This window comes from Pristiophorus japonicus, chromosome 19 (assembly GCF_044704955.1).
Source record: "Pristiophorus japonicus isolate sPriJap1 chromosome 19, sPriJap1.hap1, whole genome shotgun sequence".
In the NCBI taxonomy this organism is placed as follows: domain Eukaryota; kingdom Metazoa; phylum Chordata; class Chondrichthyes; family Pristiophoridae; genus Pristiophorus; species Pristiophorus japonicus.
The window spans coordinates 81,900,018-81,916,215 of record NC_091995.1 but is presented as its reverse complement, the minus strand read 5'-3'; the positions used below and the strand labels follow the sequence as shown (position 1 = coordinate 81,916,215).

Genomic DNA, 16,198 nt, shown 5'->3' with positions numbered 1-16,198 from the left:
GTCGCCCATATAAAATGGAGATGAGGAGGAATTTGTTCACTCGGGGTTGTGAATCTTTGACATTCTCTACCTCAGAGGGCGAAAGAGGCTGCATCATTGAATATATTTAAGGTGGAGATAGACAGGTTTTTGAACTACAGGGGAGTCAAGGGTTATGGGGAGCGGGCAGGAAAGTGGAGTTGAGGCCTAAATCAGATCAGCCATGATCTTATTGAATGGCGGAGTAGGTTCGAGGGACCAAATGGCCTACTCCTGCTTCTGTTTCTTATGTTCTTATACCAATACGTACACCGCAACAACAGGATTTATCTTCAAACTTGTGAAAGAGACTTCGAACACAACAGGAAATATTAATCATGGAGAGGGTGTGCAATAACTGAAATGGATTGCCAGGAAGGGGTGGATGGGGACCAATAGTCACTTCAGACACAATACCTGCTGCAATGGAAGATGATTGGATTGATATTCTGGAAGGATGTGATTAAATATCCTGAGGGGTCTTATTCACAGAAGATTCCAGTGCTGTGTGCCACCTTTTAGTGTGGTGATAATTTGCTAATGCGACTCCCCACGGTACAAAATGCCAATCTTTGGAAGATTTCCCAGGACTTGGTAAAAGGATAGTGCTAGGCACCTCTCATAAGCCTCTTCGGAGCTGGCTGCAGAGTAGTGTTGGCAGAAGCTTATAAGTACGTCACTGATCTGTGCCCAAAGTTATGTTGTAATTTGGCTCGACCCCACACCAGTCTTTTTTATTGGAGTGGGTAGCACTCTCGCCCCTGAGTCAGAAGGTCGTGGGTTCAAGTCTCACTCCAGAGATTTAAACGTAAAGAACTAGAAAATTCATTCACTTTGCATCCAATCTCCACCCTTCCCTCACCTTCACGTGGGCCATCTCCGACTCTTCCCTTCCCTTCCTCGACTTCTCTATCTCCATTTCTGGGATAGACTATTGACAAACATTCACTATAAGCCCACTGACTCCCACAGCTACCTGGACTACACTTCCTCCCACCCTGCATCCTGTAAGGACTCCATTCCATTCTCCCAGTTTCTCCATCTGCTCTGACGACGCCACCTTCCACACTAGTGCCTCTGACATGTCTTCCTTTTTCCTCAACCGAGGATTCCCCTCATCGGTGGTTAACATGGCCTTCGACTGTGTCCGTTCTATTTCCGGCACCTCTGCTCTCACCCCTTCCTCTCCCTCTCAGAAGCATGACAGAGTTCCCCTTGTCCTCACCTTTCACCCCACCTCCACGTTCAACGGATCATCCTCCGCCATTTCCGCCACCTCCAGCGTGATCCCACCCTCAATCACATCTTCCCCTCCCCTCTTAGCATTCCTAAGGGCCTGCTCCCTCCGCGACATCTGGTCCATTCCACAGTCAACCCCAGCAGCCTCTCCTCTTCCCATGGCACCTTCCCGTGCACGCGCAGGGGATGCAACACCTGCCCTTTAACCGCCTCCCCTCCCACCATCCAGGGCCCCAAACACTCCTTCCAGGTAAAACAGCGATTTACTTGTACTTCTTGCAATTTAGTATACTGTATTCGCTGCTCACAATGCGGTCTCCTCTACATTGGGCAGACCAAACGCAGATTAGGTGACCGCTTTGCGGAAAACCTCCAGTCAATCCATAAGTGTGACCCCCGAGCTTCCAGTCGCCTGTCACTTTAATTCTCCACTCCACTCCCACTCTGATATCCCGTCCTCGGCCTCCTACACTGTTCCAATGAAGCTCAACGCAAGCTCGAGGAACAGCACCTTATCTTTCAATTAGGCACTTTACAGCCTTCTGGACTCAACATCGAGTTCAACAAGTTCAAACCATAACCTCTGACCCTTTTTTGTTCCCTTTCCTCCCTTTTTTTTACAAACTCCCCGCTACCCCCCACCCCCCCACCCCCCCCGCTATATTTTTAATTTTCTCTCTGTTTCCCACGGCAGCTGGTAATTATTCCGCCATTCACACCCTATCTAGACTCATCTTTTGTTTCCTAACTTGTGGCATTACCATCACAATTTGGCCCATTATTCCTTTTGTCTCTCAAATTTCTCCTGCCTTGCACCCTATCACAGACCTCTTTTGTTCTTTCCTTCCCTCCCCCTTTCACTGCCCCTTGCACTTCCTTAAGAGTCTATAACATATCTTTTTTACGACATCACAGACACACACGTACACAAGATGGCTCTGCAGGAACGTATCATGTAACCTTGTCACATGATGCTTTCATTGCATTTACTTCAGCAATTGCATTACCACAGTGGTCCATTAGATGGTGTTCTATTACAGTTACATTTCGAACTTTTGCCAGTTCTGACAAAGGGTCATCGACCTGAAACGTTAACTCTCTCCACAGATTCTGCCTGACCCACTGAGATTTCCAGCATTTTCAGTTTTTAGATTCTATTACCTGCAGAATTTTACTTTTGTATTAGCACAAAGTCTAGGCTGGCACTCCCAATGCAGTACTGATGGGGGGCGCTGCACTGTCGGAGGTGTCATCTTTTGGATAAGACGTTAAACCGAGGCCCCATCTGCCCTCTCAGGTAGACGTAAAAGATTCCACGGCACTATTTTGAAGAAGAGCAGGGGCGTTCTCCACCGGTGTCCTGGCCAATAGCTATCTCTCAACCAACACCATTAAAATGGATTATCTGGTCATTATCACTTTGCTGTTTGTGGGACCTTGCTGTGTACAAATTGACTGCAACATTTCCCACATTACAACAATGACTGCACTCCAAAAGTACTTCATTCCAATATCAAAAGTATATGGCGTTAGGTTGCAGATCAGCCATGATCTAATTGAATGGCAGAACCACCTCGAGGGTCTAAATGGCCTACTACTGTTCCAATTTTTTTATTTGTTCATGGGATGTGGGCATCGCTGGCTAAGCCCATCCCTAATTTCCCTTGAGAATGTGGTGGTGAGCCGCCTTCTTAGAAACATAGAAAATAGGTGCAGGAGTAGGCCATTCGGCCCTTCAGGCCTGCACCACCATTCAATAAGACCATGGCTGATCATTCCCTCAGTACCCCTTTCCCGCTTTCTCTCCATATCCCTTGATCCCTTTAGCCGTAAGGGCCATATCTAACTCCCTCTTGAATACATCCAATGAACTGGCATCAACAACCCTCTGAGTGAAGACGTTTCTCCTCATCTCAGTCCTAAATGGCCTACCCCTTATCCTAAGACTATGTCCCCTGGTTCTGGACTTCCCCAACATCGAGAACATTCTTCCTGCATCTATCCTGTCCCGGCCCGTCAGAATATTATACGTTTCTATGAGATTCCCTCTTATCCTTCTAAACTCCAGTGTATAAAGGCCCAGTTGATCCAGTCTCTCCTCATATGTCTGGAATCAGTCTGGTGAACCTTCGCTGCACTCCCTCAATAGCAAGAACGTCCTTCCTCAGATTAGGAGACCAAAACTGAACACAATATTCCAGGTGAGGCCTCACCAAGGCCCTGTACAATTGCAGTAAGACCTCCCTGCTCCTATACTCAAATCCTCTCGCTATGAAGGGCAACATGCCATTTGCCTTCTTCACCACCTGCTGTACCTGCATGCCAACTTTCAATGATTGATGAACCATGACACCCAGGTCTCGTTGCACCTCCCCTTTTCCTAATCTGCCGCCATTCAGATAATATTCTGCCTTCGTGTTTTTGTCACCAAAGTGGATAACCTCACATTTATCTACATTATACTGCATCTGCCATGCATTTGCCCACTCACCTAACCTGTCCAAGCCACCCTGCAGCCTCTTAGCATCCTCCTCACAGCTCACACCGCCACCCAGTTTAGTGTCATCTGCAAACTTGGAGATATTACACTCAATTCCTTCATCCAAATCATTGATGTATATTGTAAAGAGCTGGGGTCCCCAGCACTGAGCCCTACGGCACTCCACTAGTCACTGCCTCCCATTCCAAAAAGGACCCGTTTATCCCAACTCTCTGCTTTCTGTCTGCCAACCAATTCTCTATCCACGCCAGTATATTACCCCCAATACCATGTGCTTTGATTCCCATGCAGCTGCTGCCCTTGTCCTTCTAGGTGGTAGAGGTCACAGGCTGGGAGTTGCTGCTGAAAAAGCCTTGGCAGGTTGCTGCATTGCATCTTGTAGATTGTTCCTAATGACTTTAAAGCAGTTTTTTGGGACGTTCTGAGGTCATAGGAGGCAAGTTTTTCCTTGCGATCTATTTCGTAAACTGAAGTTTCTAAGCCTTGTGACTCACTGGGCCAAAAATTCTGGCGTACGAAGTACGCACGGACCTGGCGAGGCCTCGCAAAAGCCGGTTTTCGGGGCGCGAATTGTCAAGATTTCTCCGTACAGATCCTCCACATCCCCGGGAGAAGGACATCCATGCGGGAGAGATTGGGCTATTTGCCCAACTCATGCCCAGCGAATGTCCTTCAAACTGGTAAAAGAGTAACACTTTTAAAACATAAAAAAATTAAATTTAAACACTCATTTTTATATTAAAAACCCTGAACATTAAGGTAAGTTTATTTTTAACACTATTAAAACACATTAAAAAAAATTCCCCCAAATTTATTTTTTTTCTAAAACATTTAATTTCAATTCCTTTTAAATATGTGAGGTGTTTTATTATTTATTATGTTGTGTTTTGGGGGTTTTCTCATTGATAGTAAGGGGTGTCCATACAAACGGAGCTCCCGTTTTTATCAATGAGAATACTGCATAGTGATTGGTGGTCCAGGCCCACGTGATTCCAGCATGTACATACAAACCCGATAGACATCTCCCCGTGCACTGCGCAGCGAATCGAGGCCTACGACCAGAATCATACGTTCCTCCGGGACCACCAGGTACTTTTGTAGATTTTTTTCGGGTCTAAGGCATTCATATGAAGGAAGCCTCCGACTGCAATTTCCCCTCCACTGAGTATTGGAGAACCAAAATCATACATGGTGACCCTCTTGTGCTTTTTGCTAGGTGTATTCTGCAGCTCGCTTCATTCGCTATTTCCCAGGGCCTGTTCGGAGGATATTTAAAAACCAGGCCTTATTTGAAGCCATACTTCAGGATTTCATTAACCAGCACAAAGACACGCTAAATGATGAAGAGATCCGGGATTTCATTGATGCATATTTACTGGAAATGGAAAAGGTGAGTGCAGCGCTTACTGAAGTATTTAATTTTGTTGGTGGGTCTGTATGTTGCAATCGGCTAGAGCTTTGTTCCTTGATCTTTCACCTCTAAAAGCCAGAGGACCCGGGGTAGGGGGGCTGGAGGTGGCAGGCCTGCTATTGCATGAGTACAAGGGGCTGGATTTCCGGCTTTGATCATTTCGGGGTGGTAATGTTTGCGCCCGGGAACAGTTTGCGTCTCAGCCATCAAAATTGACAGCTGGGCCCTGAGTGTGGGACGGAGCGCTAAGGGAGGCGTTGTACACCTCTCTTAGGGTGCTAGGCCGGCTGAGCATGGGAAACTCCCGAGCTAAAGAGCCCGCGCACCAAGAGAGGCCTGGGGTGAAAAACAAAATCCTGAAAAAAAAACCACACAAAAATATCCCCCCCAAAATACATAGCCCACGCCACCACAACATAAATCGCAAAACAAATTAAAAGAAAAAAGAATCATAATTACCTTAGGACGGCATTACTTACCTCACTGCAGCTGTTATAGGTTGGACTGCCCGATTTCCCATGCTGCGGGTCGGGCGGGACACAAAAAGCTCACCGGTGTCGCAACCAGGGGCTCTTCTGGGCATTGCTGCTCCGCACTCCCGCAAAACTGGCCCTGAAAACCCCCGCGGGACGCTGGAGGCTGACTGCCCGCCCATAGGACCTCACCGCCGCCATTGTGGCCCCGCCAGGGGTGATGTGAAAAACAAAGCACAAAAGACCGGAAAATCCCCCCCCCCCCGCCCCCCCCCCAAGGTGTTTCCATTACAGAGGCTGCGTTATTCCTGATTGTAAAACAGAGGTTGGAATTTACCAATAATTTTGTACATGCACAAAATAATTTACCAGATAAGGCAGTGGAGACAAAGACATTAGTCGCAGAAAGGTGGGTGAGCAGAGAACATAGATTTCAGATGATTGGCAATAGAACCAGTGAGGAAAAAAACAAATTTAACGCAGCAAGTTGTCGCAGTCTGGAACGCGCTGCCTGAAAGGGCGGTGGAAGCAGATTCAACAGTAACTTTTACAAGGGAATTGGATAAAGACTTGAAAAGGAAAAATTCGCAGGGCTACAGGGTGGGGGGGGGGGGAGATGGGGTGTTGGAGTGGGACTAATTGGACAGTTCTTTCAAAGAGCCAGCATGGGCTTGATGGACCGAATGGCCTCCTTCTGCACTGTATCATTCTGTGATTCTATGATTAGGGGAGTTGGAAATCTTCATACCAATGGGACAAACTTGAATGGGTTGAATTACTCTCGAGTTTATCTCGCGTTCTAACCCACTGCATCGTGCTCTCCCTTTGGTGTGCAGTCACCTCAGCCAGCAGTGAGGGTTGGCTGATAGAAGATTTTGGAGTTGCTAAGTGTTTGATGGAAGAATAACATTTATTTTGCAGGAAAAGAACTCTCCTGACTCCTGTTTGACGGAGGGGAACCTGCTTCATAATGTCAACGATCTCTTTGTAGCTGGAACTGAAACTACAACAACAACTCTCCAATGGGGCATTCTATACATGATGGCTTATCCAGAGATACAAGGTACAGCCAGGTCTCCGACTTAAAGGGGGTGGCCATTCTACTAAATTGCCCATCATAGTAAGCGTAATAAAGGAAGGCTTTTCACCACCTTTCAGTGAACCTCCGTCCTCTCATGTTGCTCTGTTTTATGCTTTGCAACTGCTGTTTGGAGAGAATTCAGAAGCAGTAATTTCCTCTACACTATGCCCTGCAGCAATATTAAATCCTTCCAGCCACAGACACCCCATAAATAATGAGTTGTGGGTACAATGTCCCACTGACGATATCAGAGCACACAATGACTACATAAGGGGGAGATGAGCAGAATGTTTTTATAGGCAGCAAGTGGAGGAGGCTATTGGGCCCATACTTGAAGGGAAAAAATTTGCATCGTAGCACTGCAAATTTTTTCCCTTCAAGTATTTATCCAATTCTCTTTTGAAGGTTACTATTGAATCTACTTCCACCAGCCTTTCAGGCAGCGCATTCCAGATCATAACACTTCGCTGCGTAAAATAAATTCTCCTCATCTCCCCTGGTTCTTTTGCCAATTATCTTCAATCTCTGTCCATTGGTTCCCGACCTCTCCGCCAGTGGAGTTTCTCCCTATTTACTCCAGCAAAACCCCTCGTAATTGTGAACACCTCTATTAAATCTCCCCTTAAGCTTCACTGCTGTAACAATCCCAACTTTCCCAAGGATTTGACAGTGACAAAGTCATCAACGTACACCGAACACGTAATTATCAATTGGAGGCTCAGGTTGTGCACCAGACATCAACTGTTATTCTTGTAGATTTTTCTCTTTTGTTTTACAGAGAAGTGTCAGAAGGAGATAGACGAGGTGATCGGCTTGTCCCGTGCCCCGTCCATGGAGGATGAAAGCAGTATGCCGTATGTCAACGCTGTTATTCATGAGGTTCAAAGATTTGGGAACATAGTACCTCTTGGCGTAGGCCACACAACAATACAAGACACGAACTTTAGGGGATACACAATCAAAAAGGTGACTCATTTTGTAAAGTCCTGTCCCCTCAGTACAGATTCACACGAGGCATGTAGTGAAGTCAAGGTCACTCTGGACCTGCACCTTTATTTTACAGCTCTGGAATGCTGCACTTGCCTGAGACCTGTCCTTATATACCTGTCTCTTGCAAGTGCACCCCTGGTGGTAAGGTATGCTGGTGGTTACAGGTCATATCTTATTACAGTCATGTATAGCATGTTAGGATACCGTTATATATAATAATGTAAGATACATGACATCACCCTCCCCAAGGTTTTATTGTCTTTATAGGTTCAGTCTCTCAGGTGGTCTACGCTCTCGCGTGGAGCGTCTGAGTTGTGGTTTAGTTATTTGCCTTGGTGTCTGGTTTTCTTTGGGTGTGGTTGCTGGTATCTTGCCTGGGCGGTCTGTTTCGATTGGTGTGATTGTTGTTGACTCGCCTGGGCTGTCTGTTGGGATTGCCCTTTCCGCAGGTTGTTCCCTCTGTTTGTCCACCAGGTGTGGTGCGAGTTCCACATTGTAGTCTGCCTCTCGTTCCGCAGTGTTGTTGGTCTACATGCCTCTGGCAGGTTTTGCCATTGTCCATTTGTACTACCAGTAGCCTGTTTCCTTCCTTGCCCGTTACTGTCCCTGAAAGCTATTTGGGACTCCTGCTATAGTTTAGTACAAACACTTTGTCCCCTATCTCATTCTATCTCCCCCTTGAATTTCTGTCATGGTACTCAGTCAGCTTACGGCGCTTTGCCTCAATGATTTTGTGCATGTCTGGGAGGATTAATGTTTTTAAAGTCCTTTTCATCAACAGTTGCGCGGTGGGGTTCCCAGTCAATGAATGCGGACGAGATCTGTATGCCAGCAGCAGTCGTGACAGGCAACCCTGCAGCGTGGGACCTTGGATTTTAATCATGACTTGTTTAATGATTTGCGCTGCTCTCTCTGCCTGGCCGTTGGAGGCCGGCTTGAACGGTGCCGTCTTGACATGATTTATGCCGTGGTCAATTATAAAATCTTGGAATTCTGCGCTGGTGAAGCACGGACCATTGTCACTGACCAATATGTCAGGGATTCCGTGCGTTGCAAACATGGTTGCGAGGCTCTCCACAGTGGTGGAGGTTGTGCTTGAGTTTAAAATGGTGCATTCGATCCACTTTGAAAATGCATTTACAACTACGAGGAATATTTTGTCCATGAATGGGCCCGCATAATCTATGTGCAGCCGCGACCATGGTTTGGTAGGCCAGGGCTAGGGGCTCAGGGGAGCCTCCCTGGGGGCATTGCTGAGTTGGGCGCAAATGGTGCACCTTCGGACGCAGAGCTCCAAGTCCGCATCAATACCAGACCACCAGACGTGGGATCTGGTTATGGCCTTCATGAGAACGATTCCCGGGTGCTCGCGGTGGAGCTCCCGGACAAATGTCTCTCTGCCTCACAGAGGCATGACTACTCGACTGCCCCACATCAGGCAGTCTGCTTGTAGTGATAGCTCATGCATGCACCTGTGAAAGGGTTTTAATTCCTCGAGGCAGGCATCGCGAGCCTCTGCCCAGTCACTGGTTAGGACACATCTTTTTACTTAGGATAACGTGGGGTCGCTGGCCGTCCAGGCTCTGATTTGGCGAGCCATCATGGGCGAACCTGTGGACTCAAAGGCATTGATTGCCATGACTATCTCACAGTCCTGTTCGTCAGACCCTTCCGTGGTCGCCAGGGGTAGCCTGCTGAGCGAGTTGTCTGTGCTTGGTCTGTGCCTTATGGTATAGTCGTAGGACGCCAGCATGAGTGCCCACCGTTGAATTCGCGCCGAGGCATTGGCGTTTATTGCCTTGCTCTCAGATAGGAGGGACATGAGGGGCTTGTGGTCGGTTTCTAGCGCAAACTTGGCCCCGAAAAGGTATTGGTGCATCTTTTTGACACCGTACACGCACGCGAGCGCCTCCTTCTCTACCATTCCGTACCCGCGCTCCGCCCGCGAAAGTGACCTGGAGGCATAAGCTATGGGTTGTAATTTGCCCGCACTATTGACATGTTGCAAAACGCATCCGACCCCATACGCTGACGCATCGCATGTGAAAACTAGCTTTTTACCTGGGTCAAAGAAAGTCAAAACACTGTTGGAACACAGAAGGTTGCGTGCCTTATTGAAGGCGCGTTGCTGGCCGTCCCCCCAAAACCAATCGCACCCCTTCCTGAGTAGCACGTGGAGAGGCTCCAGCAGAATGCTTAAGTTCTGCATAAAGTTCCCAAAGTAATTGAGTAGCCCGAGAAAGGCACGCAGTTCTGAGACATTCCGGGGCCTTGGTGCCAGGCGAATTGCTTCTGTTTTGGACTCTGTTGGGCGGATTCCATCAGCGGCAATCCTTATGCCCAAAAATTCAACCTCGAGTGCGAGAATCAGGCACTTGGATTTCTTGACTCGTAGGCCTACCCGATCCAACCGCTTTAGTACTTCCTCCAAATTACGGAGATGGGAGTCGGTGTCCCTGCCCGTGATAAGTATGTCGTCTTGAAATACAACCGTCCCCGGGCTGGACTTGAGCAGACTCTCCATGTTGCGCTGGAATATGGCAGCTGCTGACCTGATGCCGAATGGGCATCGATTGTACATGAAAAGGCCTCGATGTGTGTTGATGGTGGTGAGTAGCTCATATACGCAGATGTGAGGTCTAGTTTTGAGAAAAGTTTACCTCCAGTCAATGTGGCAAATAAGTCCTCCGCTCTGGGCAGCGGGTATGGTCCTGTAGGGAGACTCTGTTTATGGTAGATTTGTAGTCCCCACAGATTCGTACGGATCCATCAAGCTTCATGACTGGGACGATGGGACTTGCCCAGTCGCTAAATTCCACAGGTGATATAATGCCTTCCCGCAGAAGGCTGTCTAGTTCGTGTTCAATCTTTTCCCTCATCACATAGGGTACAGCTCTGGCCTTGTGATGGACCGGTCTAGCACCCTGTGTGATGTAGATTTTAACTTTGGCCCCTTTAAAAGTGCCCACACCTGGCTGAAAGAGATGTTCAAATCGCTTTATAACTGTTGAGCAGGAAGTCCGTTCCTCTAATGACATGGCATGGACATCATCTCATTTCCAGTTTAGTTTTGCCAGTCAGCTTCTACCCAGCAGTGCTGGGGGGTCTCCGGGGACAATCCACAGGGGAAGTCGGTTCACTGTCCCTTTGTGTGTGACAGAGAGCATGGCGCTGCCGAGGACTGGTACGATTTCTTTGGTATAGGTCCTTAGTTTGGTGTCGACCCTTGTGAGCTTTGGTCTGTCTCTTTTATGAGCGCCCATGAGAGATTGACTCGCTCCCATATCCAGCTCCATGTTGACAGATATCCCATTGAGTAGGACCCTCATCATTATAGGAGGCGTCCTGTTGTAGGAGCAGCGGCCATTGATCGTGTTGACCCGCTGTACATCGGTATCCCGGGTACTGTCCCCACCATCTTCTGGTCTGCTTTCTGACCCATCCGATTCGTATACCAGCCGAGTTGCCGTTTTTTTGCACATGCGGGCCAAATGCCCTGTATATTCACAATTTCTGCAAACAGCTTGCTGAAATCTGCATCCCCTTGACGAATGCCCACCCCCACACCTCCAGCACAGACCTGTTCCATTGTTCAAAGTGTTCCCAAAGAATGAGCTGCGTCTGGCTGATCTCTCTTGAGCTTCTCTCAGTTTGTAGTTGATTGCTCGCATTGTGGGTTGATGAGGTGTGAACGGCCATTCCTGTGGCCCTTGATGGCTTCTGCCTGCTGTCGAGAACCTGTTCTCCTGGTTTTGTCTGTGTGTGGGGGTAGCAGCTTGTTTAGTGCTATGAACTTCTTCTTCCGATATTTCGTTAGTTGTCGTACCTGCATTGTAAATCAACCTCGTTTCTTCTTCCCCTACCAAGAATGTCTGTGCAACCAGTGCTGCTGCCTCTAAGGTCAGGTTCTTGGTCTCTATGAGCTTTCAGAATATGCCTGCGTGGCCTATTCCTTCAATGAAAAAGTCTCTCAGCATTTCTCTACTCAGTTCATCGGAGAACTCACATAAACTAGCCAACCTCCGAAGTTCCACCACGAAGTCGGGTATGCTCTGGCCCACACAGCGTCTGTAGTTGTAGAACCTGTGTCTGGCCATGTGTAGGCTGCTCGCTGGCTTCAGGTGGTCTCTTACCAGTGTGCTCAATTCTTCAAACGACTTGCTTGCTGGTTTCTCGGGTGCCAACAGATCCTTCATTAAAGCGTATGTTTTCGAGCCACAGCTGGTCAAGAAATGGGCTCTTCTCTTGTCTGCCTTATCATCACCTAACCAGACTTTGGTTACAAAGCTTTGCTGGAGCCTTTCTATAAAGTCCTCCCAATTGTCTCCCGCATTGTACTTTTCATCTGATCCGTTGTTCACCATTCTGTGGATTCTGTAATCCCGTAACTCGTCGCCACTGTAAAGTCCTGTCCCCTCAGTACAGATTCACACGAGGCATGTAGTGAAGTCAAGGTCACTCTGGATCTGCACCTTTATTTCACAGCTCAGGAATGCTGCACTTGCCTGAGACTGTCCTTATAGACCTGTCTCTTGCAAGTGCACCCCTGGTGGTAAGGTATGCTGGTGGTTACAGGTCATATCTTGTTACAGTCATGTATAGCATGTTAGGATACAGTTATATATAATAATGTAAGATACATGACACATTTTCTATCAGAGTATGTTTCTATTTTCCCTAATTGCAATTTGTCTCTGACCCTCTCGGAGCATTTGTCCATCCCTCAGCTGAGCAAACGGCCACTGATAGGCTCCTTGGAGCTGCCACCGCTATCAGTGAATGGCCAAAGTACACACAGACAGCATGAGGTAACAACTCCTTCCGTTCCTCAGATCAAACATTAACTGAGAAGACAGAACTGTCCAATTAGACCCACTCCCCCCCCCCCGCCACCCCCGCTCTTTCCCCATTGCTCTGCACATTTTTCATTTTCAAGTATTTATCCAATTCCCTTTTGAAAGTTGAATCTGCTGCCACCACTCTTTCGGAGGCCGAACTCCAAGCCACCGTCTACACCTTCACCGAAGCATACGAGAGCATGGTCCTTACACTAAACATCTGTAAGACAGAGGTCGTCTAACATTCTGCCCTTGCCATACAGTATTGCCCCCCGATTATTAAAATTCACAACAAGGCCTTGGACAACGTGGACTACATTCCATACCTCGGGAGCCTACTGTCAACAAGGGCAGATGGCGATGACGAAATCCAACACCGCCTTCAATGTGTCAGTGCAGTCTTCGGCTACCTGAGGAAAAGAGCATTTGAAGACCAGGACCTCAAACCCGGCACCAAGCTCATGGTCTACAGAGCAGTAGTGATACTCGCCCTCCTATATGCTTCAGAGACATGGAAGGCACCTCAAAGCAATGGAGAAGTATCACCGACGCTGCCTCTGCAAGATCCCGCAAATCCATTGGCAGGATTGGCACAACAATGCCAATGTTCTCGCTCAGGCCAACACCCCAGCATTGAAGCATTGACCACGCTCGATCAGCTCGGATGGACGGGCCACATCATCCGCATGCCCGATACGAGACTCCCAAAACAAGCGCTCTACTCGGAGCTCCTACACGGCAAGCGAGCCCCAGGTGGGTGGAGGAAATGCTTCAAAGCCTCCTTGAAAAAGTGTAACATCCCCACCGACACCTGGGAATCTTTGGCCCAAGGCCGCTCAAAGTGGAGGATAAGCATCTGGGAAGACGCCGAACACATAGAGTTTCTTCGCTGGGAGCAAGTGGAGGCCTAGCGCAAATGGTAGATGGAGCGCACGACAACCCAAGCACTCCAACCAACCGGCCCTTCAACCAACATCCCTTCAACCACTGTTTGCCTCACTGTGACAGAGACTGTAGGTCCCACATTGGACTCATCAGTCACTTGAGAACTCAATTTTAGTGTGGAAGCAAGTCATCCTCGACTCCAAGGGACTGCCTAAGAGAGAGAGGCAGTGCATTATAGATCATAACTCATAACTTGCTGGAAACACTTTCTCCCTATCTACTCTTATCAAAAGCCCTCATGATTTTGAACGGCTCTATCAAATCTCCCCATAATCTTCTCTGCTCGAAGGAGAACAATCCCAGCTTCTCTAGTCTCTCCATATAACTGAAGCCCCTCATCTCTAGTACCATTCTAGTAAATCTCATCTGCACCCACACCAAGGCCTTGACATCCTTCCCAAAGTGTAATGCCCAGAATTGGGCACAGTACTTCAGCTGGGACCTAACCAGTGATTTTTGATGGTTTGGATTAACATTTCGGATTTTGTACTCTATGCCTCTATTTATAAAGCCTTAACAACCTTATCGACTTGTCCTGTCACCTTCAAAGATTTGTGTATGTAAACCCCAGCTCTCTATGTTCCTCACCCCCTTAAAATTATATCATATAGTTTACTTTGCCTCTCCTCATTCTTCCTTCCAAAATGAATCACTTCTCACTTCTCTGCCAAAAAGAGGTGGCTGCAGAGATAATGGATGCTTTGGTTGTGATCTTCCAAATTTCTTAGATTCTAAAACGGTTCCAGAGATTGGAAGGTAGCAAATGTATCCCCGCTATCCAAGAAAGGAGGGAGAGAGATAACAAGGAACTACAGGCCAGTTAGTCAGTACTGTCTGTGATATCTTCTTTACGACATCATAAGCATACAGACCACAAGATGGCTCTACCAAAACTTGTCAGGTGACTTGGTCACATGACCCTTTTATTATTATATAATAGCAGTTGCATTACCACAGTAGTCCACTAGGAGGAGCTATATTACACTTCTCCCTCCTTAATGAGGAAATAATAACAAATTAATTATTATACATAACATGCATAGTTATACACAACAAAAGATATGGACTTATTTTGCCATATTTACAAATCAAACTTAACCACTGTTTTTCTGTTTCAAGAAGGACACCTTCGCTCTCGAACAGAACTTTCCAAACTTGGTGTCAAACTTGGACTTATTCTATGCTGAGCCTGAGGAGAGTTTTTCTCCAAGGGCAACCATGATCTACATTCTGGCTATACAGGAACATGTCAGGAGACCTGGTCACATGACCCTTTTATTATACATCAGCAGTTGCATTACCACAGTAGTCCACTGGGCGGAGCAGTAGCTATGTTACAGTGCCCACTCACTTATTCAGGCTCTTTGTGTCCTCCTCACAAGCTTACTTTCCCACCTAGCTTTTTATCGTCAGCAAACTTGGATACATTAGACTCGGTCCCTTCATCTAAGCGAGAGCCAAAATATTTCGATCTATTTCATACCTTATGTCCCTGAGCAACCTCGGGTTCTTTACCCCATTCCCACTAAACTGCTGCCCACCCATCTTTACTTCCTGACCCCCATGTTAATGACACTGTAAATGTTTCTGCCCCTCAGCTACTATAACCCCCCTTTCAAAACCACCGTCATCACCCCCTCCTGTGCTCCATTTGATAACATCAGATGGATAAGCTTTTTTATTTTAATTTTAAGAAGTGCCTGTACCTCCAGGCTGGGACTGGGACAAATTCCAATTCCAGCCTTTCTGCCTTTCCATCAATAGCGATGATGATGATGCTGAGTAAGAGATGGTGAGCTGTAACCCATTGCATTGTGTAACTCTATCCGGCAATTTTGTTCTGCTTTTCCAGGGGACGTTTGTTATTCTAAACATGATGTCAGTTTTGTCTGAGGAGACACAATGGAAGGACCCAAAACAGTTTAATCCAGAGAATTTCCTGACTGAAAATGGGGAATTCTTTAAACCAGATGCATTCATTCCTTTTTCAATAGGTGAGTTGGCACTTCAAGCTGCCAAGATTTGTGTTTACAACCAGTTCTACATTAAGTTAATCTTCACCCTAACAACCAGCAGGAGTGCTATCCAACGCAACTCATGCTTTATTCTTCCTGAAGGTACATCAGGGGTGGGAGGTTGGGGGGAGAGGAGACCTCTGCTAACTGCAGGTCTCTGACGTTATTTCTCCTTTCTTTCTGGAAATCTCTGAAATCATCCAAAACTCTGCTGCCCGTGTCCTAACTCACATCAAATCCCATTCGCCCATCACTCCCTGATCTACATTGGCTCCCGGTCCGGCAATGCCTCAAATTTAAAATTCTCATCCTTCTGTTCAAATCCCTCCATAGCTTCGCCCCTCCCTATCTCTGTGTCCTCCTCCAGCCCCACAACCCCCAGAGATCTCTGCACTCTCCAATTCTGACCTCTTGCACATCCGTACTTTCTTCACCCCACCATTGGCTGCCGAGTATTCAGCTGTCTGGGCCCAAAACTCTGGAATTCCTTCTCTAAACATCTCCACCTCCCTGCCAATGTTCCCTGTAAGTTGAGCTTTGTTCTGCGCAGCCTGTTTCCTTTAATGTGCGGTCATTTTAAATTTCCGCGTGTGCGCGGTATTTACAGTGTAAAAGCCGGTGAGTGGCCTGCGCGGATTTCAGATTACTGCATGGCCGCATATTTACGTACCTTAGGGAAGCGTTCCAC

The 16,198-nt window shown here is 47.4% G+C and overlaps 1 protein-coding gene across 1 annotated transcript in view; it reads left to right on the top strand.

Moving 5' to 3' along the window:
• LOC139230274 (cytochrome P450 2J2-like) overlaps positions 1 to 16,198 on the top strand; it is a 40,920-nt gene that overhangs the window by 23,587 nt on the left and 1,135 nt on the right. The window contains exons 5-8 of the mRNA XM_070862102.1: positions 4,974 to 5,147; positions 6,563 to 6,704; positions 7,501 to 7,688; positions 15,348 to 15,489. Coding sequence (XP_070718203.1) covers positions 4,974 to 5,147; positions 6,563 to 6,704; positions 7,501 to 7,688; positions 15,348 to 15,489 — 646 coding nt within the window. The remainder of the gene's footprint in view (positions 1 to 4,973; positions 5,148 to 6,562; positions 6,705 to 7,500; positions 7,689 to 15,347; positions 15,490 to 16,198) is intronic.